A 22,490-nucleotide genomic window follows, 5' to 3' on the forward strand; every position below is an offset into this window, starting at 1 on the left:
TGACTGGCTGGTCCAACGTGGACGGTTTGACTGGCTGGTCCAACGTGGACGGTTTGACTGGCTGGTCCAACGTGGACGGTTTGACTGGCTGGTCCAACGTGGACGGTTTGACTGGCTGGTCCAACGTGGACGGTTTGACTGGCTGGTCCAACGTGGACGGTTTGACTGGCTGGTCCAACGTGGACGGTTTGACTGGCTGGTCCAACGTGGACGGTTTGACTGGCTGGTCCAACGTGGACGGTTTGACTGGCTGGTCCAACGTGGACGGTTTGACTGGCTGGTCCAACGTGGACGGTTTGACTGGCTGGTCCAACGTGGACGGCTCGTCTGGCTGGTCCAATGTGGACGGGGTTTGTCTGGCTGGTCCAACGTGGACGGGGTTTGTCTGGCTGGTCCAACGTGGACGGTTTGACTGGCTGGTCCAACGTGGACGGTTTGACTGGCTGGTCCAACGTGGCCGGTTTGACTGGCTGGTTCAACGTGGACGGGTTTGACTGGCTGGTCCAACGTGGACGGGGTTTGACTGGCTGGTCCAACGTGGACGGCTCGTCTGGTTGGTCCAACGTGGATTCGATACCCTTTGATAATGTTGCATGGTCATCTCCCCATGCAGGAGCCCTGATGAAGAGGCTTGTATCAGCACACAACAGAGGCGGCAACTCTTCAGGTACTTCCTTTCTGTCACAGATCTCTCTCTCTCTCTCACACTCACTCACTCACACACACACACACACACACACACACACACATATCCACCCATTCCTTGTTTCCTCAGACTAGGGGACGGGCGGTCAGCCAGCAGTAGACAGAGCAGCTCTGAGAATGACCCCAAGAACTGTGATGCCCGGCCGTGGAGCAGCACTGATTCAGACAGCTCCAACCGTAACCTGAGGCCGACCATGACCAAGGCCAGCAGCTTCAGCAGCATCTCTGTCCTCATCAGAGGAGACAGCTCAGCCAGCAGCAAGAGCACCGGACGCCTCTCCAAAACAGGCAAGTAATAGGGGGAGGGTGGGGGGGGGGGGGGGGGGGGCGCACTGGCTCATGCACACGTAGTCAAATGCACGTGCGAAGTATCGTGTCCAGTCTGCTTTGTTCCACAGCATAGTGAAGCACCTGTTTTAATAACAGAATGAACCCTAAGAATGGAAGAAAAAAAAAAGTGTTCTGTGTCCATGACTACTGATTTACCCCAAGTGTGGTCAGTCACCCTTAGACAATGTGATACACTAGTTTCTGACTGACATGAGTTGGAATTGGTCCTTCACTGTGTGTCTGTGTGCACCATCCCTGTTTAATACAGGCATACTGGGGGAATGGAGACCCTGTTTTCTGTGTTTATGCTGTTTTGGTTCTTCCTCGTTCCTTGTCTTTTCGATCATCTTTTTGTTGTTGTTGCTGCCTCTGTTCTGGAGGCTTTTCCTCTTGGTTTCGTGTGATTCCATTTCCACAGTGCACTGACTGCGCCAGACAGCTTTTTTGCTAGAGTTTTTTCTTTAACGTTGTTTTTACGAAGACTGGGGCTCACTTTGTGCAGCACAACATCAGCTCTGCTGCTACTTGGAGGCCATTTTGTGTTCCTGTTCGCTCTGTCCTGTGGCTCATCTCTTCTGCATGCAGTGCATGTCATCTTTTTGGTTCTTTGGCATCATTTCGCATCTTTTGGTTTTAGCATTTTTGGTTTTAGCTTTTTTTTCTAATTTTGTTAGTTTCCCCAATTTCTTTAAGCGCTGGTTGTTTTAGTTTGTGTAGAAAACATGAAGAATGATGGTCATCACAATTCTGAATTCATTGGCTTTTACTGTTGGCAAGACAGAGAGACGTGTTTCTCTCCTCTCCAGTAATACGTCCAGAGACCAAACTGGAGCCCAGTTTTCCTCTTTTCTGTCCAGATTTCAAAGCTCCTGATGGCTTTGCTTTTGACATGAAATATTAGAGGTTTGCGTACGTGCCAGAAGACCAGCTTTGACGTTCTACACCAGGAAAAGTTGTCTGTGGGTTGCATTACTGACAAACTAATAACATGTTTGTGGTTATACTATGTGGACCACTTACATTACACTTTGTGGGCATCTTGCATGAGCCCCTATCGAGGGACAAATATCACCTATAGCCAATGAATTCACTCACCGTGTGTCCCACTTTTGAATGGACCAATGGCTATGCTGCTTCTACCCCTGTTACCGCAGAAGTGACCAATAGCTGTCGCCCTTGTACCCCTGCCCAGAGGCTGGCTGTGCATGTGTTACAAGCCACTGCCTCTATTTTTACGTTTTATTTAACTAGGCAAGTCAGTTAAGAACAGATTCTAATTTACAATGAGGGTTACACCTATAGGACGCCTTTCTTGATCCTCTCTGTAGGACTTTTAGTGATCTTTTCATCCCTCCCTCCTCTAGGTTCTGAGTCTTCTAATAGTGTAGGGTCTTCTACGAGTTCCATCTCTCGCCCCCAAGTACTCCACCTGCCTCTCCCTGTCCCAGCTGCTCTAACCCAGGCAGCCGGCCCTGTCGGGGGCCCCAGCACCGTGCTACCTACACCCTCCTCCTCCTCTGCGTCCTCCGCTGCCACGGCCCCCAGCAGTAGTAGAACTTCTGTACACTATGATCGGGGCAGCAGGAATGTCCCGGCGCCTGCATCCGGCCCAGCGCCAACCCAGGCCACTGCTAATGCTACTAGTTACTATTTGCTTCCTCCGGAAGCCACAGGGATACCGCCTGGCAGTATACTGGTCAACCCACACACAGGTTGGTATCTTCTGATCAGGGTTGTTCCTCGTCCCTCAGTTCATATAGGCTGGATTGGCTTGTCTCTGTGTGCTGTCTTTATTTTGGGTTTGATGTGATGTTTTATTCCTGGTTGGTTTTGATCATAGTTCTTGTAAAACAAACTTCTTATTCAGTCTATAAGTCTGTCTGCTCTTCTCTTAGACTGTTGCTGAAATTGCCATAAACTACATATTTTGTTTTGGGTCAAATTTTTAAAACTGTGTATATATTCATGGTTTAGTCATTATTCAGGATACATGTTACTATAGCATAACTCCTATTGACTAAATTATACTCAAATGTCCTACACTGTCCTATACTGCAGGGCTGTCCAACCCTCTTCCTGGAGATGTACTGTCCTGTAGGTTTTCAGTCCAACCCTCTTCATGGGGATCTACTGTCCTGTAGGTTTTCAGTCCAACCCTCTTCCTGGAGATCTACTGTCCTGTAGGTTTTGGCCTGAAAACCCACAGGATGATAGATCTCCAGGAAGAGGGTTGGACTGAAAACCCACAGGACGGTAGATCTCCAGGAAGAGGGTTGGACTGAAAACCCACAGGATGGTAGATCTCAAGGAAGAGGGTTGGACTGAAAACCCACAGGACGGTAGATCTCCAGGAAAAGGGTTGGGCAGCCCTGGTCTACAGTGTATCTAAGTTTGTTGTTCCCCACCTGCAGGCCAACCCTTTGTGAACCCTGACGGCAGTGCTGTGGTCTACAACCCCTCGATGACCTCACAGCAAGGTGGGAGGAGCCAGCAGCCCTTGGCCCCTCCCCTACCGCCCCCAGCCCCGCACCAGCCAGCCAATCACGTCCTCTCCCAGGTCAGTCAATGAGTCGACAGCTCATGTATCCCTTCTTTCTCCAGAAAGCCCATTCACTCCCTGCATGCAGTCATTTCTTTACTCTACCTGTTCTCAATTAATATAGTAGATTAGAATCCATCATTTTTAATTCATGCCTCCTAATTTTCCAGAGAACATTCATCATCTACGAGCTAGGGCTGAGTGAATTATCCAGATATCAATCAGGTTCAATTAATTGTGATATTAATCAGCCAGCTCTAGTTCCTCCTATTCAATCACCTCTGACTTCTTAACTTAATGGAGGTCTCTCTCCTCTCTTTCCCTCTGTTCTGTCCTTTTCTCCTCCTTCAGCCGGTTCGGCATCTCCAGCCCTCTGCTCCACAGCCGATCCAGTACTCAACCATCTCTTACCCTCCTCCTCAGTTCCTGCCACTCTCCTCTAACCAACAATACACTTTGGTACCTATCAATCCTCTCTCTCTCCCACCTGTCTGTTTCTGTCCAGTTCCCTCTTCAGCACCTTGTCACTTAATTAGGTGATCTTTTATAAGACATGGTCGTGACGTGTGTTAATTCCAGACGTGTATATTTTTATACAGAATCTTTGATGTAATGTATGATGGAAAGCCATCTTTATCTGGGAAGACTTTGTGATTGAATAAGTGTTCAGCAGGGTCCTGGATCATGTTCATTAGGCAGAAGACATTTGAAACCAGCAGTTTATCCAATGGGAACCCAGAACCTTGTTTTCTGTTGCAAAATGTCTTGCAACTGAGTGCTTGTTGAACATGACCCTGTTTGCCCTATGACCCTGTTAGGTAGAACATGACCCTGTTTGCCCTATGACCCTGTTAGGTAGAACATGACCCTGTTTGCCCTATGACCCTGTTAGGTAGAACATGACCCTGTTTGCCCTATGACCCTGTTAGGTAGAACATGACCCTATTTGCCCTATGACCCAGTTCGGTAGAACATGACCCTGTTTGCCCTATGGCCCAGTTCGGTAGAACATGACCCTATTTGCCCTATGGCCCAGTTCGGTAGAACATGACCCTATTTGCCCTATGACCCAGTTCGGTAGAACATGACCCTGTTTGCCCTATGACCCAGTTCGGTGGAACATGGCCCCGTTACCCAGTTAGGTTGAACATGGCCCAGTTAGGTTGAACATGGCCCAGTTAGGTTGAACATGGCCCAGTTAGGTTGAACATGGCCCAGTTAGGTTGAACATGGCCCAGTTAGGTTGAACATGGCCCAGTTAGGTTGAACATGGCCCAGTTAGGTTGAACATGGCCCAGTTAGGTTGAACATGGCCCCGTTAGGTTGAACATGGCCCCGTTAGGTTGAACATGGCCCCGTTACCCAGTGAGGTTGAACATGGCCCCGTTACCCAGTGAGGTTGAACATGGCCCCGTTACCCAGTGAGGTTGAACATGGCCCCGTTACCCAGTGAGGTTGAACATGGCCCCGTTACCCAGTGAGGTTGAACATGGCCCCGTTACCCAGTGAGGTTGAACAGGGCCCCGTTACCCAGTGAGGTTGAACAGGGCCCCGTTACCCAGTGAGGTTGAACAGGGCCCCGTTACCCAGTGAGGTTGAACAGGGCCCCGTTACCCAGTGAGGTTGAACAGGGCCCCGTTACCCAGTGAGGTTGAACAGGGCCCCGTTACCCAGTGAGGTTGAACAGGGCCCCGTTACCCAGTGAGGTTGAACAGGGCCCCGTTACCCAGTGAGGTTGAACAGGGCCCCGTTACCCAGTGAGGTTGAACAGGGCCCCGTTACCCAGTGAGGTGGAACAGGGCCCCGTTACCCAGTGAGGTGGAACAGGGCCCCGTTACCCAGTGAGGTGGAACAGGGCCCCGTTACCCAGTGAGGTGGAACAGGGCCCCGTTACCCAGTGAGGTGGAACAGGGCCCCGTTACCCAGTGAGGTGGAACAGGGCCCCGTTACCCAGTGAGGTGGAACAGGACCCTGTTTGCCCTATGACCCGGTTAGGTGGAACATGGCCCAGTTAGGTTGAACATGGCCCAGTTAGGTTGAACATGGCCCCGTTACCCAGTTAGGTTGAACATGGCCCCGTTACCCAGTTAGGTTGAACATGGCCCCGTTACCCAGTTAGGTTGAACATGGCCCCGTTACCCAGTGAGGTTGAACATGGCCCCGTTACCCAGTGAGGTTGAACATGGCCCCGTTACCCAGTGAGGTTGAACATGGCCCCGTTACCCAGTGAGGTTGAACATGGCCCCGTTACCCAGTGAGGTTGAACATGGCCCCGTTACCCAGTGAGGTTGAACATGGCCCCGTTACCCAGTGAGGTTGAACATGGCTCCGTTACCCAGTGAGGTTGAACATGGCCCCGTTACCCAGTGAGGTTGAACATGGCCCCGTTACCCAGTGAGGTTGAACATGGCCCCGTACCCCGGGGTTGAACATGGCCCCGTGAGGTTGAACATGGCCCCGTGAGGTTGAACATGGCCCCGTGAGGTTGAACATGGCCCCGTGAGGTTGAACATGGCCCCGTGAGGTTGAACATGGCCCCGTGAGGTTGAACATGGCCCCGTGAGGTTGAACATGGCCCCGTGAGGTTGAACATGGCCCCGTGAGGTTGAACATGGCCCAGTGAGGTTGAACATGGCCCAGTGAGGTTGAACATGGCCCAGTGACTCAGTGAGGTTGAACATGGCCCAGTTACTCAGTTAGGTTGAACATGGCCCAGTTAGGTTGAACATGGCCCAGTTACTCAGTTAGGTTGAACATGGCCCAGTTACTCAGTTAGGTTGAACATGGCCCAGTTACTCAGTTAGGTGGAACATGGCCCAGTTACTCAGTTAGGTGGAACATGGCCCATTTACTCAGTTAGGTGGAACATGGCCCCGGTTTGGTGGAACTTGGCCCCAGTTTGGTGGAACATGGCCCCGGTTAGGTGGAACATGGCCCCGGTTAGGTGGAACATGGCCCCGTTACCCAGTTAGTCCTGTGATCCTGTTAGCCCTGTGACCCGGTTTGGTGGAACATGGCCCCGGTTAGGTGGAACATGGCCCAGTTACTCGGTTAGGTGGAAGATGGCCCCGGTTAGGTGGAACATGGCCCCGTTACCCAGTTAGTCCTGTTAGCCCTGTGACCCGGTTTGGTGGAACATGGCCCCGGTTAGGTGGAACATGGCCCAGTTACTCGGTTAGGTGGAAGATGGCCCCGGTTAGGTGGAACATGGCCCCGTTACCCAGTTAGCCCTGTCATCCAGGTTAAGGGAGGGTTGGCCGTCATTGTAAAATAAGAATTTGTTCTTAACTGACTTGCTTAGTAAAATAAAGGTTAGATAAAACAGCCCTATTGCCCTGGTAGGTGGACTAGATCGGGATGCGTTCTGTTAGGTAGACTAGATCGGGATGCGTTCTGCTAGGTAGACTAGATCGGGATGCGTTCTGCTAGGTAGACTAGATCGGGATGTGTTCTGTTAGGTAGACTAGATCGGGATGCGTTCTGTTAGGTGGACTAGATCGGGATGCGTTCTGTTAGGTAGACTAGATTGGGCTGCGTTCTGTTAGGTAGACTAGATTAGGCTGCGTTCTGTTAGGTAGACTAGATCGGGCTGCGTTCTGCTAGGTAGACTAGATTAGGCTGCGTTCTGTTAGGTGGACTAGATTAGGCTGCGTTCTGTTAGGTAGACTAGATCGGGATGCGTTCTGCTAGGTAGACTAGATCGGGATGCGTTCTGCTAGGTAGACTAGATCGGGCTGCGTTCTGTTAGGTAGACTAGATTGGGCTGCGTTCTGTTAGGTAGACTAGATCGGGATGCGTTCTGCTAGGTAGACTAGATCGGGATGCGTTCTGCTAGGTAGACTAGATCGGGATGCGTTCTGCTAGGTAGACTAGATCGGGATGCGTTCTGCTAGGTAGACTAGATCGGGCTGCGTTCTGTTAGGTAGACTAGATTGGGCTGCGTTCTGTTAGGTAGACTAGATTGGGCTGCGTTCTGCTAGGTAGACTAGATCGGGATGCGTTCTGTTAGGTAGACTAGATCGGGCTGCGTTCTGTTAGGTAGACTAGATCGGGATGCGTTCTGTTAGGTAGACTAGATCGGGATGCGTTCTGTTAGGTAGACTAGATCGGGCTGCGTTCTGCTAGGTAGACTAGATCGGGCTGCGTTCTGCTAGGTAGACTAGATTGGGCTGCGTTCTGCTAGGTAGACTAGATCGGGATGCGTTCTGCTAGGTAGACTAGATCGGGCTGCGTTCTGCTAGGTAGACTAGATCGGGATGCGTTCTGCTAGGTAGACTAGATCGGGATGCGTTCTGCTAGGTAGACTAGATCGGGATGCGTTCTGCTAGGTAGACTAGATCGGGATGCGTTCTGTTAGGTAGACTAGATCGGGCCGCGTTCTGCTAGGTAGACTAGATCGGGCCGCGTTCTGCTAGGTGGACTAGATCGGGCCGCGTTCTGCTAGGTGGACTAGATCGGGCCGCGTTCTGCTAGGTGGACTAGATCGGGCCGCGTTCTGCTAGGTGGACTAGATCGGGCCGCGTTCTGCTAGGTGGACTAGATCGGGCCGCGTTCTGTCAGGTGGACTAGATCGGGATGCGTTCTGTCAGGTGGACTAGATCGGGCCGCGTTCTGTTAGGTGGACTAGATCGGGTTGCGTTCTGTTAGGTGGACTAGATCGGGCTGCGTTCTGTTAGGTGGACTAGATCGGGCTGCGTTCTGCTAGGTAGACTAGATCGGGATGCGTTCTGCTAGGTAGACTAGATCGGGATGCGTTCTGTTAGGTAGACTAGATCGGGCTGCGTTCTGCTAGGTAGACTAGATCGGGCCGTGTTCTGCTAGGTAGACTAGATCGGGCTGCGTTCTGTTGTCCTCCTTTCCTGACCTGCTTTCACCCAACACATCCCTCTATGGCTGATTTACTGACAGTTTGTAATCATTAATTCAATACCAGATGTTGAATAATCCATGAGTAGATACGCTAAACTTCCAATTTCCTGCCACTGAACAGCTTGTCGTAGATGACCTAGACTGAGGTAGCCTACTCTGGTGCTATAAATACCCCGTTTGGGTTCCCTGGGTGGTGTTCAGCATCAAACGGTAGAAAACTGATTGAAACGGAGAGAGATGACTAGAACTTGGCTCCAATAAGACACGTTCATTTTCTGTTTCAGAATGTTTTGCTACGGTGTGCCCTAATAAATATGACCCTAATGATTTGGTCCCTGGTCTTGATGCACGTTGCCTCTGGCCCTGTCTGTTGATTTGATTGGATTGGACCATTATAAAGGACTTGTCCAGACAGTACACATGTTGTTTTCAGCATTGTTCTCTCCCCACAGCAAGAAGGGCTGGCTGCCCAGTTCAGCCAGATGAGTGTGGTGCGCCAGGCGTCCAGCGACGTCACTAACGGCGGCCCCCACCCTGCCATGTACCCCTCGGGCCCTGTGGTGCTCCAGGCCCCCCTGCAGCACCAGCAGACTGGCTACATGGTGGCCCCTCCAGGGCCCCCTGTGGTGGGGCAAACCCAGGTCTACCCCGGCCCTGCACACCCTATGAGCCAGCCGGTCATGCAGCAGCAGCAGGGCTACATGCCACAGCAGGTACAACAGTTACAGTCACTCACATGATCAGTCAACACACCATCTCATGGCATCGTCTACTTCCTACCTACTTGTTGGTCTCAGTCTCCTTCAGTAATATCAGTGATCTTATCCAGAGATGATCACAATCTAGATTGACCTCAGATCCTCTTTGAGAAAAGTGTTCAGAATCCAAGGTGACCAGAGAAACTCTTGTCTGCTCTTTGTCCTTCCTCTCCTGTAGATGCACACATGTTACTGTGCTCCAGCCCAGGACCCCCACTCCCACTGCAACCAGCACTATCGCCCTGTCAGCCCCGTGCACTACACCAGCCCCCAGACCCAGCCTCTTCCCCAGCAGCCAGGTAAACACACACACTGCTCTCTCTCTGTGTTTGTCTTGATTAACTGAGCTGTCTCCCAGTGAGCTGCAGTATTCTGTTTCTCTGCACCCTGGGGGGACACAGTTGTTATCTACAGCCTCCTGCCTCAACACAGCTCTGTTTTACTGGTTGTTAGCTACAGCCTCCTGCCTCAACACAGCTCTGTTTTACTGGTTGTTAGCTACAGCCTCCTGCCTCAACACAGCTCTGTTTTACTGGTTGTTAGCTACAGCCTCCTGCCTCAACACAGCTCCTTTTTACTGGTTGTTAGCTACAGCCTCCTGCCTCAACACAGCTCTGTTTTACTGGTTGTTAGCTACAGCCTCCTGCCTCAACACAGCTCCTTTTTACTGGTTGCCTCCTGCTGAACGCAGCACTGTGGCCATTTACTGGCTTTAATGTGGAGGAATGCTACTCTATCGTCTGTCGGGGGAATTAGGAGGCATCTCTTGGGGCTGAGCAGAGGGACAAATTAGGCTATATACTGTCTACTAGTGCATAAACAGTGGAATATCCAGACACAGTGAAAATAATGACTGTTTACAAACCACTTGCATAAGGAAGTTGCTTCTGCAATTAAACAGTTTTGCTGAAGGCTTCAGTATAAATTATGCTTGTGGGAATTGAACCTACAACCTCACCACACTCTTAGCTCAGCCACACTGGACCACAGGGGTGTTGATGGGAAAACCTGGAGTCTGGACTGGACCACAGGGGTGTTGATGGGAAAACCTGGAGTCTGGACTGGAACACAGAGGTGTTGGTGATGAAGACCAGGAGTCTGGACTGGAACACAGAGGTGTTAGTGATGAAGACCAGGAGTCTGGACTGGAACACAGAGGTGTTGGTGATGAAGACCTGGGGTCTGGACTGGAACACAGAGGTGTTGGTGATGAAGACCAGGAGTCTGGACTGGAACACAGAGGTGTTGGTGATGAATACCTGGAAATCGGAGTGGCAGAATGCGGGGCCGGGATGCTGTCTGAGAGTTCTATGATTCTCACAGTGAACCGGTCTCTTTTTCAGCCCCTCACTTCTCTTCAGTCTCTCACTCTTCTCTCCTCCAGCGGTCTCTATTCAGCCCCTCAACTCTTCTTCTCCAGCGGCCATAATGATGATTACTTCCTGTTCCTTCAGGGTCGTCATCTGTGTTATTACAATGTGTCTTTTGGGAACTGTTCAGTCCTGCAGATTACAACATAAAGGCACACTGACAATAGGCATAAAGCACCTGTTAGCTACTTCCTATTTCACCTGCTGTACCAAGGCAATCCAATCTGTTCTGTGTGTGCTCAGGTGGAATGGTGTGTGGGGGATATAATGGGAGAGTCATTTCATGCTTGGTTTGTGAGTAGAGGTCTGGAGAGAGACTGGAGGGTGGTCAAAATAGTGTCCCGCTCCTTCACATATGAAACCATTCATTGTCTATTGGTCTCGTCTTGTTCCACTTTTCCTCATTGGGGCTAAAGAATGTTCCGGTCACCTTTTTTACAAAAGGCCGACGACGACTAATGCGGTCCCTGGATTTCTCTGTGAGAAGCAGCAGGCTGTAACCTTGACATTCAGCTGTCCACTATGGAACAAGCACTACTATTTCCAGCACCGTTTTGACTTTGCTAGTGAGACCACCCTTTTGACGTTGCTAGAGAGACCACCCTTTTGACGTTGCTAGAGAGACCACCCTTTTGACGTTGCTAGAGAGACCGCCCTTTTGGCGTTGCTAGAGAGACCGCCCTTTTGGCGTTGCTAGAGAGACCGCCCTTTTGACGTTGCTAGAGAGACCGCCCTTTTGACGTTGCTAGAGAGACCGCCCTTTTGACGTTGCTAGAGAGACCGCCCTTTTGACGTTGCTAGAGAGACCGCCCTTTTGACGTTGCTAGAGAGACCGCCCTTTTGGCGTTGCTAGAGAGACCGCCCTTTTGGCGTTGCTAGAGAGACCGCCCTTTTGGCGTTGCTAGAGAGACCGCCCTTTTGGCGTTGCTAGAGGGATCATCTCCCAAGACAACAGAGGCATATTAAATATGTTTCTCATTTCACTTCGGCTCATTCATTCATAGTCGTTGTGAATAGGATTAATGGCACCATTTTGTTTAAAAACAATGAATTTAAATGTTCTACATCTCACTAGATTATTTCAATAGAAGTGAATTGTAACGTCCTAATGTTACTGAAGGTTACCATGCTGTGATGCCAAATCCGCCCCAAGGCCCTCCGCATCAGAACCTGGTGAACAACCAGCAGCACAGCAATATGGGAAATCACATGACAGCCTTCATGGTCCAGTACCCTTCAATGCCGTCTTATCAGGTACGTTCTTATTGGCTTATCATTATTAAACTGTTGGGTTTTAAATAAAGAAAAAAAATAGATTTGTCCTTTCCTTTTGCTTTGACATGGTTTGATCTGGCTCTTGTGAACATCTTGCTCTTGTGAACATCTTGCTCTTGTGAACATCTTTGCCTGACTGAAAATCTTATAATTAGATCAACCGAACTCTGAAATGTTAAATAGTTTGAGGATTGTATTGAAAAGAGATTTGAAAGGGATCCGACATCAGATGTCTGTATCAATTGTAAATGTAAAAAAATAAACACTCCTGCTTAATCCTGTTCTTCCATATGGTCTGTGTGCGTGGTGCAGGTATCAATGCCCCAGGGGTCTCAGAACATGCCTCCACATCAGCAGGCATGTCAACAGCCCATGATGATCCAGAGCCATCCAAGCCAAGCTCCCATGGCCATGTCAGGCATGCAGGTTTACTACAGTGTCATGCCCCCAAATCAACACAGCACCATGAGGTAGGAACTGAGCTGTTCTGTTGTTGACAGTAGGAAGATGGACTGTGTATTAACTAGTCTAAGTGTTAGGTCTGTAATCTGGTACTGTTTCATATTCCAAAGTAGTTCAACGTTGATGAAAGTGGCACAGATACCGATGTACCAACCAAACTGCCAACACCATTTACAACAGTCCATTATAGTAGCTAGACTCTATAGAGGCCCCCCCCGTTCCCCCCCAGGGCCATAGTTCTCCTATAGTGTGGTTGATGAAGGGAGTTATTGCTGGTGTAGAAACCGGTCCTCATGGGAGCTGAGGTGTACTATTAAGACTGGGCTGCACTGCACCTGTCAGCCTTATAAATCATCCTCCAGACTGCCCTACTAACAGACTCCTCTGAGCTGAAAGTGACCTCCAGACTGCCCTACTAACAGACTCCACTGAGCTGAAAGTGACCTCCAGACTGCCCTACTAACAGACTCCTCTGAGCTGAAAGTGACCTCCAGACTGCCCTACTAACAGACTCCACTGAGCTGAAAGTGACCTCCAGACTGCCCTACTAACAAACTCCACTGAGCTGAAAGTGACCTCCAGACTGCCCTACTAACAGAAACTCCTCTGAGCTGAAAGTGACCTCCAGACTGCCCTACTAACAAACTCCACTGAGCTGAAAGTGACCTCCAGACTGCCCTACTAACAAACTCCACTGAGCTGAAAGTGACCTCCAGACTGCCCTACTAACAAACTCCACTGAGCTGAAAGTGACCTCCAGACTGCCCTACTAACAGAAACTCCTCTGAGCTGAAAGTGACCTCCAGACTGCCCTACTAACAAACTCCACTGAGCTGAAATTGACTTCCCTCCCTGTTGTACTGGTTCCTCGATTCCGCCCCACAGCATCAGTACTGTCAGTGTTAATATTAAGTGTCCCAAATAAAACCCTATTCCCTATATAGTGCACTACTTTTAACCAGAGCCCTATGGGTACAGTACCAGGCAGCTGTAATGTCATCCTTCAGTCTGATGACAGAGTGATTCAGGTCATAAAGAGGAAATTAATGACATGTTTGTTTTTCTCATGGACTGTCACCGTTAATCAGAGATCATTAACCTACCTTTAATACAAGACTCTTTCTGAAACATTGTGTTGGGGCTCTTTTTAAGGGAGACTTTGAGAGCAAATATAAAGTGGCTGGCTGCTAGTGCTATCAATGTCTTTTAATGGATGCCTCATAGAGCTCCATAAATATATTGACTAAGCAAGTGTCTCCACAGTCCATCGATGGGTTTCTTACCTCCTCCTGGGGCAGAGCAGATGCAGTTTCCCCGGGCTTCGTCTCCGTGTGGAACCCAGCAGCTACCAGGACAGCAGTGCTCAGGTAACATTACCTCTCAGCAACACCAAGGTCGTGGGTTCAATTCCCCCCGGGATCACACACATACTAAAATAGATACCGTTCGCTTTGAAAGACCCTTAAGTATGAGATTTGGAACCATTGAAATGGTTTTCCTGCCTTGTGTGTCCTGTCCATCCGAGGATGGAAACGTTCCTTTGACAATGAAACTGTGATTTTGACGTTGTTGTTGTAACTGTGTGTAGGTGTGCTCCCCGGTCCTCACAGTGGTGGGATGGTGATGATGCAGCTGACCCTGCCCCCTAACCACCAGCCCAGAGCCCACTCCCCTCCACAGTGGAAACACAACAGATACTACAGTCTGGATCACACACGCAGCCAGAGGTCCTCAGAACAACTAAACAACTCACAGGTAACTACTTATAACAACTAGGTAACTAACAGGTTACCCAGAACTCAGAACAACTAGACAACTAACAGGTAACTACTGAGCTGCTGATAATTAGACATAACCAGTCAGGAGTCTTTGTAATATTCTGCAAGTTGGGGAGAGGGCAGGATCAGCCTGGGGGAGAGGGCAGGATCAGCCTGGGGGAGAGGGCAGGATCAGCCTGGGGGAGAGGGCAGGATCAGCCTGGGGGAGAGGGCAGGATCAGCCTGGGGGAGAGGGCAGGATCAGCCTGGGGGAGAGGGCAGGATCAGCCTGGGGGAGAGGGCAGGATCAGCCTGGGGGAGAGGGCAGGATCAGCCTGGGGGAGAGGGCAGGATCAGCCTGGGGGAGAGGGGGCAGGATCAGCCTGGGGGAGAGGGGGCAGGATCAGCCTGGGGGAGAGGGGGCAGGATCAGCCTGGGGGAGAGGGGGCAGGATCAGCCTGGGGGAGAGGGGGCAGGATCAGCCTGAGGGAGAGGGGGCAGGATCAGCCTGAGGGAGAGGGGGCAGGATCAGCCTGAGGGAGAGGGGGCAGGATCAGCCTGAGGGAGAGGGGGCAGGATCAGCCTGAGGGAGAGGGGGCAGGATCAGCCTGAGGGAGAGGGGGCAGGATCAGCCTGAGGGAGAGGGGGCAGGATCAGCCTGGGGGAGAGGGGGCAGGATCAGCCTGGGGGAGAGGGGGCAGGATCAGCCTGAGGGAGAGGGGGCAGGATGACTGATCTACACCTCTTGCATCCCCAAAAACTGCTCATTGTGTTATCAAGATAAGCGACTCCGAGCATCTTGCTCAGGCCCGTCTCTTCAAACTAGGGATACACTTTCCCTCCGATGGACTATATATATATATATATATATATAAGGGTTTCTATGTCCCCTCTGACCCCCACCTCTCTGTCCCTCCTTTTTTGCCTCTGTCCTATAGAACAGTCCCCAGCTGGGTGGCCCCAGCACGCCTCCAGCCCAGCCCCAAGCCCCAACCCACCAACTCACCTCCATAAAGAACCTCCGCTCGGCCGGCCTCACCCCCATCCCCATAATGACCCAGTTCCCCAGACCCTTCGGCCCAGGGCAGGCAGTGGACGGCAGATACCCATTGCTGGGTCAACCCCTCCAGTACAACCCTGCCATCAGGCCTCCGCTGATCCATGGCACACACCACATGATCCCCAACCACCACCACGTGAGTCCTCAGAACACACACACACACACACACACCACATGATCCCCAACCACCACCACGTGAGTCCTCAGAACACACACACACACCACATGATCCCCAACCACCACCACGTGAGTCCTCAGAACACACACACACACCACATGATCCCCAACCACCACCATGTGAGTCCTCAGAACACACACACACACCACATGATCCCCAACCACCACCACGTGAGTCCTCAGAACACACACACACACACCACATGATCCCCAACCACCAAGTGAGTCCTCAGAACACACACACACACACACACACACACACCGCATGATCCCCAACCACCACCTCGTGAGTCCTCAGAACACACACACACACACACACCACATGATCCCCAACCACCACCTCGTGAGTCCTCAGAACACACACACACACACACACACACACTTAACAAAGGAGCTTGTTTCATACGACAAAATGTACCAAATCTGTGACATGAAAATGTAAGATTAAAATATGAAAAAAGTAGCCAAAATCTCAGTCCAGTCAACATGTCTGCCTCCTTTTCCCTCAGGGCCCAATGGGAATCCGGCATCATGGGGGGCGAGGGAGGAGACCACCACCTAGGAAGTCATTATCATCAGATCTTAGTGTAGGTGACCCAGGTAATAGAGAGGAGAGACCATGACCCAGGGACGGGCGAGGAGAGACCTTAGTTGTTGATCTTAAGGAGGGAGAGAGTCTACCTGTTCATGGTTGTTTGATCAATAGGACCGTGATGTTCCCGATTTGGTAAGAGGACTGTGAGTCTGGTTCTGGACAAGACATACATGTTCTTATTGGGGTTTATTTGCTGCAGTGTCTATTAATTGTCCAAACGCACGGCCACTTTCCCCACTATATATTGTTCTAGAATTTTAACAAATGCCTTACTCAATGTCAGTTCCCAAACATTCTATGAAAATGACCATATCTAAATGCTCGTCAGAGAATGTACTTTGTTTATTTTTAAGAAAGTGCCATTCTCCCTGGGGGGGGGGGGGGATCAGATTTGTATAAGATTTCATGTTGCTAAAACGCTGTCCGTTCCACATCAAACTACTAAAACAGGATAATAGGCACATAGAACATATAATGGACCTATATATTTTTTAAATAATATCGTCTTTGATAACTAATAATAACCTAATTTAAAAGCTAGACGAGGATCATTTTTTTAAATGATGCATTCAGGAGTTTTGTCATGGCTTGAGGCCCCCATGTTTTTCCATTTTGTTTGTCATTCAGATAGCAGAAGCCTTGGCAAAATGTGTTGAATTGCAGGAAATTAGCTTTTAAACAACATTTTGTCATTCAGGCCAATAGGACAGCCTCAAATGTAAGTTGGTGACCGCACCGTTGGCCAAGCCCATAGCCACACCCACCACCTAAGCCCCGTTTTGATCCAGAAAAAAACCCTGTATGTGTGATTAGATTATGTAACCCTGTTTAGTCCCGTTTGTTTATTTTGGAGTTTAAATTATAATGGTCTGTGAATGGATTCCTGTTGATCATCACACTTGAGTCTTAGAACAATATTTTTTCTAATATAATATTTATAAACAACCTAATTAAAATATATATATATACAGTACCTGTCAAAAGTGTTGGACACACCTACTCATTCAAGGGTTTTTCTTTATTTTTACTATTTTCTATATTGTAGAATAATAAAGACATCAACTGAAATAACACATCGAATCATGTTGTAACCAAAAACGTGTTTAAACAAAATAGATTTTAGATTCTTCTAAGTAGCCACCCTTTGCCTTGATGACAGCTTTGCACACTCTTGGCATTCTCTCAACCAGCTACATGAGGAATGCTTTTCCAACAGTCTAGAAGGAGTTCCCACATATGCTGAGCACTTGTTGGCTGCTTTTCCTTCATTCTGCGGTCCAACTCATCCCACACCATCTCAATTGGGTTGAGGTTGGGTGATTGTGGAGGCCTCATCACTCTCCTTCTTGGTCAAATAGCCCTTACACAGCCTGGAGGTGTGTTGGGTCATTGTCCTGTAGAAAAAACAAATTGTAGTCCCACTAAGCACAAACCCAGATGGGATGGCGTATTGCTGTATAATGCTGTCGTAGCCATGCTGGTTAAGTGTACATTGAATTCTAAATCAATCACAGACAGTGTCACCAGCAAAGCACCATCACACTACCTTCTTCACAGTGGGAACCACACATGTGGAGATCATCCGTTCACCTACTCTACGGTGAACTCTAAGTTTGGATAATGTTCATAGCTCATGTTTCCTGGACCAAGCAAGTATTTTCTTTATTGGCTGACCTTCACGTCTTAAAGTCATTATGGACTGACCTTCACGTCTTAAAGTCATTATGGACTGACCTTCACGTCTTAAAGTCATTATGGACTGACCTTCATGTCTTAAAGTAATGATGGACTGACCTTCATGTCTTAAAGTAATGATGGACTGACCTTCACGTCTTAAAGTAATGATGGACTGACCTTCATGTCTTAAAGTAATGATGGACTGACCTTCATGTCTTAAAGTAATGATGGACTGACCTTCATGTCTTAAAGTCATGATGGACTGACCTTCATGTCTTAAAGTAATGATGGACTGACCTTCATGTCTTAAAGTCATGATGGACTGACCTTCATGTCTTAAAGTAATGATGGACTGACCTTCACGTCTTAAAGTAATGATGGACTGACCTTCATGTCTTAAAGTCATGATGGACTGACCTTCATGTCTTAAAGTCATGATGGACTGACCTTCATGTCTTAAAGTCATGATGGACTGACCTTCATGTCTTAAAGTCATGATGGACTGTTGTTGCTCTTTGCTTATTTGAGCTGTTCTTGCCATAATATGAACTTGGTATTTTACCAAATAGGGCTCTTCTGTATACCACCCCTACCATGTCACAGCGAAACTGATTGGCTCAAACGCATTAAGAAGGAAAGAAATTCCACAAATTAACTTTCAACAAGGCACACCTGTTAATTGAAATGCATTCCAGCTCATGTAGCTGGTTGAGAGAATGCCAAGAGTGTGTAAGGCTGTCATCAAGGCAAAGGGTGGCGAGTTTGAAGTATCTCAAATATAACATGTATTTTGATTTGTTTAACACTTTCTTTGGTAACTACATGATTCTATATGCGTTTCATAGTTTTGATGTCTTCACTATTATTCTACAATGTAGAAAATAGTAGAAAATAAAGAAAAACCCCTGAATGAGTAGGTGTGTTAGAAACTTTTGACTGGTACTGAATGTGTGTATATATTCTCATTATAAACCACTTGCTGTGCACTGAAGGACCATACAGGAGTGTATTTGTTCATGTAAGAAGAAGAATTTATAGACTAGGCAGAATTCACACCTGGCTAAATAAATGAACTGGTGTACCTAAGAGTTGGGAAATATAATTATTCTCTCACATACTGGATTGGATTCCACACAGCAAGATTTTTATTTTAGAAGGAAAAATGATCCGTATTGAAATCACTCTAGTAGTGTTTATTGGTCCACAATTACTCCGCAAAAACAGCTAAACTAAATGTCATCCCTGTTGCCACTAGAGATGAACAGCTTCCGTTGGTCTCCATGCAGGAAGTGGTAAAAGATCATGTTGTTAATAACTGACCTGCTGAATCAATCAATTCTCTCTCTGTGCAGTGAACGGTGGAGTCCTGGAGGTGCTGGAGCTCCCAGAGGGCATCAGTCGTACGGAGGCAGACTCTCTCCTGGGGGAACTGTACAGAGGAGGGGCCATGATCAAGTGGTTGTCTGAGACCCAACAGCACCAACACCAGTCTGGTGAAACCCTGCTGAAGCACTGTGGGGCTGGGGGGGACGGTAACAACGGTGACACAAACACTGACACTACTTCCTGTTCCAAACCCCCCAGTAGTAACCATAACGACCTGGCGTCCACCTACACCATCCTGGCTGTGTTTCCCTCCAGGTACGCAGCTCAGAACGCCTTGCTCAGACACAGTGGCCCTGCTGGCCCTGGGCCCCTTCTTACCACCACGTTCAAACTCAGAACTAGCAAGAGACACTCTGATGAGTTTCACAACCAGGAGAGGACCACCTCTCAATAGCAGGGTGGGGTGCTGTATCCAGCCAACCTGGAGAGGACTTGCTCTCAAAAGCAGGGTGGGGTGCTGTATCCAGCCAACCTGGAGAGGACTTGCTCTCAAAAGCAGGGTGGGGTGCTGTAGCCAGCCAACCAGGAGAGGACCACCTCTCAATAGCAGGGTGGGGTGCTGTAGCCAGCCAACCAGGAGAGGACCACCTCTCAAAAGCAGGGTGGGGTGCTGTAGCCAGCCAACCAGGAGAGGACCACCTCTCAATAGCAGGGTGGGGTGCTGTAGCCAGCCAACCTGGAGAGGACCACCTCTCAATAGCAGGGTGGGGTGCTGTAGCCAGCCAACCTGGAGAGGACCACCTCTCAAAAGCAGGGTGGGGTGATATGTTACTAAGGCCCCTGAGAGGTTGTTCTAGGGGCTCCCACGGGCTGCTATGAGGGGCTGCCGGTCACGGGCCCTCGCCATGGCCCCTCCACCACACCTCCACCTCTACTGCTGCCATCGGCCAACCAATCAAACACCCCTCTTCTGCAAGCATCACTCACTAGTCTCCACTCCCCACCGGACTGACAGGCAGACTGATGGAGTATCACTCGGTTGGCATTATCTAACAGCTTCTTCACTTGAGTTGTAGAGGCTTTCTGGGAATGTGTTAATGCCTTGGGAACGTTCTCTACTTTTTGAGATGAAAATGTGTAAAAAAAGGATCGGACAACACACCAATGTTGAAACACAAAGACACAGACAGAAAAACAGGAAGTTCCAAAAGTGTCATATTTTATTTGCAGACAGAACGTGGTAAAGGAAGCAGCATGTTTTATTTAGTTTTATGTTTGTTAAAAGCTGCAGTCAGAACACCCAAAGCAGGGTTGTACTCATTCATTACAAGAGGATAATATACCAAGTGTCTCTCTTTGGGCCGGATTCTGATTTTGAGATCTGCAACGAATAACTCCAGATTTCAGTTTAAAATGTCCCGTTGATTTACACGAAAGCCTGAGTTGTGCCGGCGTATAATATCAAGTTAGGATTCGGCCCGTAGAGTCAGTCTCCCGTTAGCCAGTTGGTGTGCTGCTACAACAGAAGATTAGTCTTCTAGAACAAGGTTGTGTCCCAAACGGCACCCCATTTCCCTATATAGTGCACTACTCAGGTCCCATAGGGCTGTGGTCTTATGAGCCCTATGGGACCTGGTCTAAAGTAGTGCACTATCTAGCGAATAGGGTTCCATTTGGAACATAGCCCAACAGAATGGTGCCTTCTAAATGGGCTCGGGTGCCACTATCCATCCCTCTCCCCAACACCCCTAAAGACAAGACACCCCATCCAATTCCATTTGTATAAACTCTGACCCACCAATTTCTTTCACAATGAATCATCACTGATATGGTAGCTAAATTATTCTCACTTTTCTACACAGTAAATGGTATCTTTGCACTGGCACAAGGGAGAAATGTTTGTTTTGATAGTGGTTTATCGTTTTTAAGGAAAAGAGGAGAAGAACCTTGGTGCATCTCATTGATGGTTTATTCTATTTGAGCTATTCTAAAATGAATGTCCTTCTCACCAACCTCCTCCAACCCTCTCTGTTCAGTCCACCCATTCCCTGCTTATGTATCAAATGGCATTCCCTATCGGCCCTGGTCAAAAGTAGTGCACTATATAGGGTGGCCAGGCCAAATTCCTTTCATGTTTAGTTCGTTTTACCGTTCGTATCCTATCAGAAGGGTCACTGGAAAAGTGTGCATTATTCACAACACAACCCCCATCACACCCAAACAAATGTCTATTTAAGATGGTTGTTGGTGGTGGATTCAGGAGAGATGTCCAGTCTGCTGGTGCAAGATGTTTTTATTTCTGTTTGAAACCAATAAATGTTTACACCAAAACCATGTGCTTTGTCATTTCAACAACACTCCTGTCGTTTGACAAAATATGAGATTATTTCTGCTTGCTTCATTACCACCATACAGGTAACTGCCAACATAGTGTCTTCATAGGGTGTTGGGCCACCATGAGCCAGAACTGCTTCAATGCACCGTGGCATAGATTATACAAGTGTCAAACTCTGTCGGAGGGATGCAACGCCATTATTCCAAAATTTGGTGTTTTGTTGATGGTGGAAAATGCTGTTTCATTCACTTCTCCAGAATCTCTCAAAAGTGTTCAATTTGGTCGCTATCTGGTGACAGACTGCCATGGCATATGGTTTAGATCGTTTTTCATGCTCATCAAACCATTCCGTGACCACTTGTGCATGGGGACATTGTCATCCTAAGGAGGCATAGCCATGGTTACCAAAATAATGACCTGCCCAGCATTTTTTTTTATACACTTTAGCATGATGGGATGTTAATTGAACCACACCTGTGTGGAAGCACCAGCTTTCAATATACTTTGTATCCCTCATTTACTTTAGTGTTTTCATTATTTTGGTAGTTACCTGAATAATTTATCATATTAGCTACAGTAATTGTGTTCTTGTATAAACATCGATTTTAACATGGTTTGTTCTCCGTATGATATCATCATCCAACGTAACATATAAAAGCCCCAGAGAAAACGCTACCTTCAATATTGTGGTTGTCATCCTACAAGGAGAATCTGTGATATATGTTTGTTTCTTGTTCCGATAGTATGAACCGAATTTCAAGATTGGATCGACAGTGCCCACTGGTGGACTTGTTGTTATTACTTTTTCACTACCCCAGATGCTCAACTCGGTGGAAAATCTGTCTTCCTCCAGTAGGTGGCGTATGTTCATTGTTTCGCGCATCAAGCAAACTATAATTTGTATGGAGATGTGCGTTTACACATGTTGACCATACTTGCTACAAAGTTACAGAACGCTAAACCAACAACTACACAAACTGAAATTGGATACATTGTAAACGCAGGTTCAACGAGAAAAAAAACTTGGCTGGCTAAGAGACATTTTTTTGGAGCATCTGATGACCTAACGTGGTGAGTGATGAACATGAACTTCTCTGGTCGCTGTACTGTTCTGTCAAATCCTCTCTCATGTTTCTAGTATGACCAGCGGTTTTCAGTAACAAGTATTTATGTATTTATTCAGTTATCATATTGGCAGGTTTGATAGCTTCTAGCCTAGTGTTGTTATATGCAATGCGATCTCCTCGTAACAGTC

At 48.4% G+C, this 22,490-nt stretch overlaps 1 protein-coding gene across 7 annotated transcripts in view; it reads left to right on the forward strand.

The window, feature by feature from the left end:
- LOC139372921 (R3H domain-containing protein 1-like) overlaps window positions 1–21,231 on the forward strand; it is a 52,934-nt gene extending 31,703 nt beyond the window's left edge. For 3 of the 7 annotated variants that reach the window (XM_071112787.1, XM_071112788.1, XM_071112785.1), the window contains 14 exons: window positions 614–667; window positions 776–993; window positions 2,400–2,747; window positions 3,447–3,592; window positions 3,926–4,033; window positions 8,896–9,156; window positions 9,380–9,500; window positions 11,692–11,825; window positions 12,159–12,316; window positions 13,572–13,675; window positions 13,897–14,063; window positions 15,004–15,261; window positions 15,812–15,902; window positions 18,927–21,231. In XM_071112787.1, coding sequence (XP_070968888.1) covers window positions 614–667; window positions 776–993; window positions 2,400–2,747; window positions 3,447–3,592; window positions 3,926–4,033; window positions 8,896–9,156; window positions 9,380–9,500; window positions 11,692–11,825; window positions 12,159–12,316; window positions 13,572–13,675; window positions 13,897–14,063; window positions 15,004–15,261; window positions 15,812–15,902; window positions 18,927–19,354 — 2,596 coding nt within the window. In that variant the 3' untranslated portion in view covers window positions 19,355–21,231. The remainder of the gene's footprint in view (window positions 1–613; window positions 668–775; window positions 994–2,399; window positions 2,748–3,446; window positions 3,593–3,925; window positions 4,034–8,895; window positions 9,157–9,379; window positions 9,501–11,691; window positions 11,826–12,158; window positions 12,317–13,571; window positions 13,676–13,896; window positions 14,064–15,003; window positions 15,262–15,811; window positions 15,903–18,926) is intronic. The other 4 variants (XM_071112790.1, XM_071112791.1, XM_071112786.1 and 1 more) reach the window with 3 other exon arrangements.
- The last annotated feature ends 1,259 nt before the right edge of the window (window positions 21,232–22,490 follow it).

This window comes from Oncorhynchus clarkii, chromosome 18, assembly GCF_045791955.1.
Source record: "Oncorhynchus clarkii lewisi isolate Uvic-CL-2024 chromosome 18, UVic_Ocla_1.0, whole genome shotgun sequence".
NCBI classification, from domain to species: domain Eukaryota; kingdom Metazoa; phylum Chordata; class Actinopteri; order Salmoniformes; family Salmonidae; genus Oncorhynchus; species Oncorhynchus clarkii.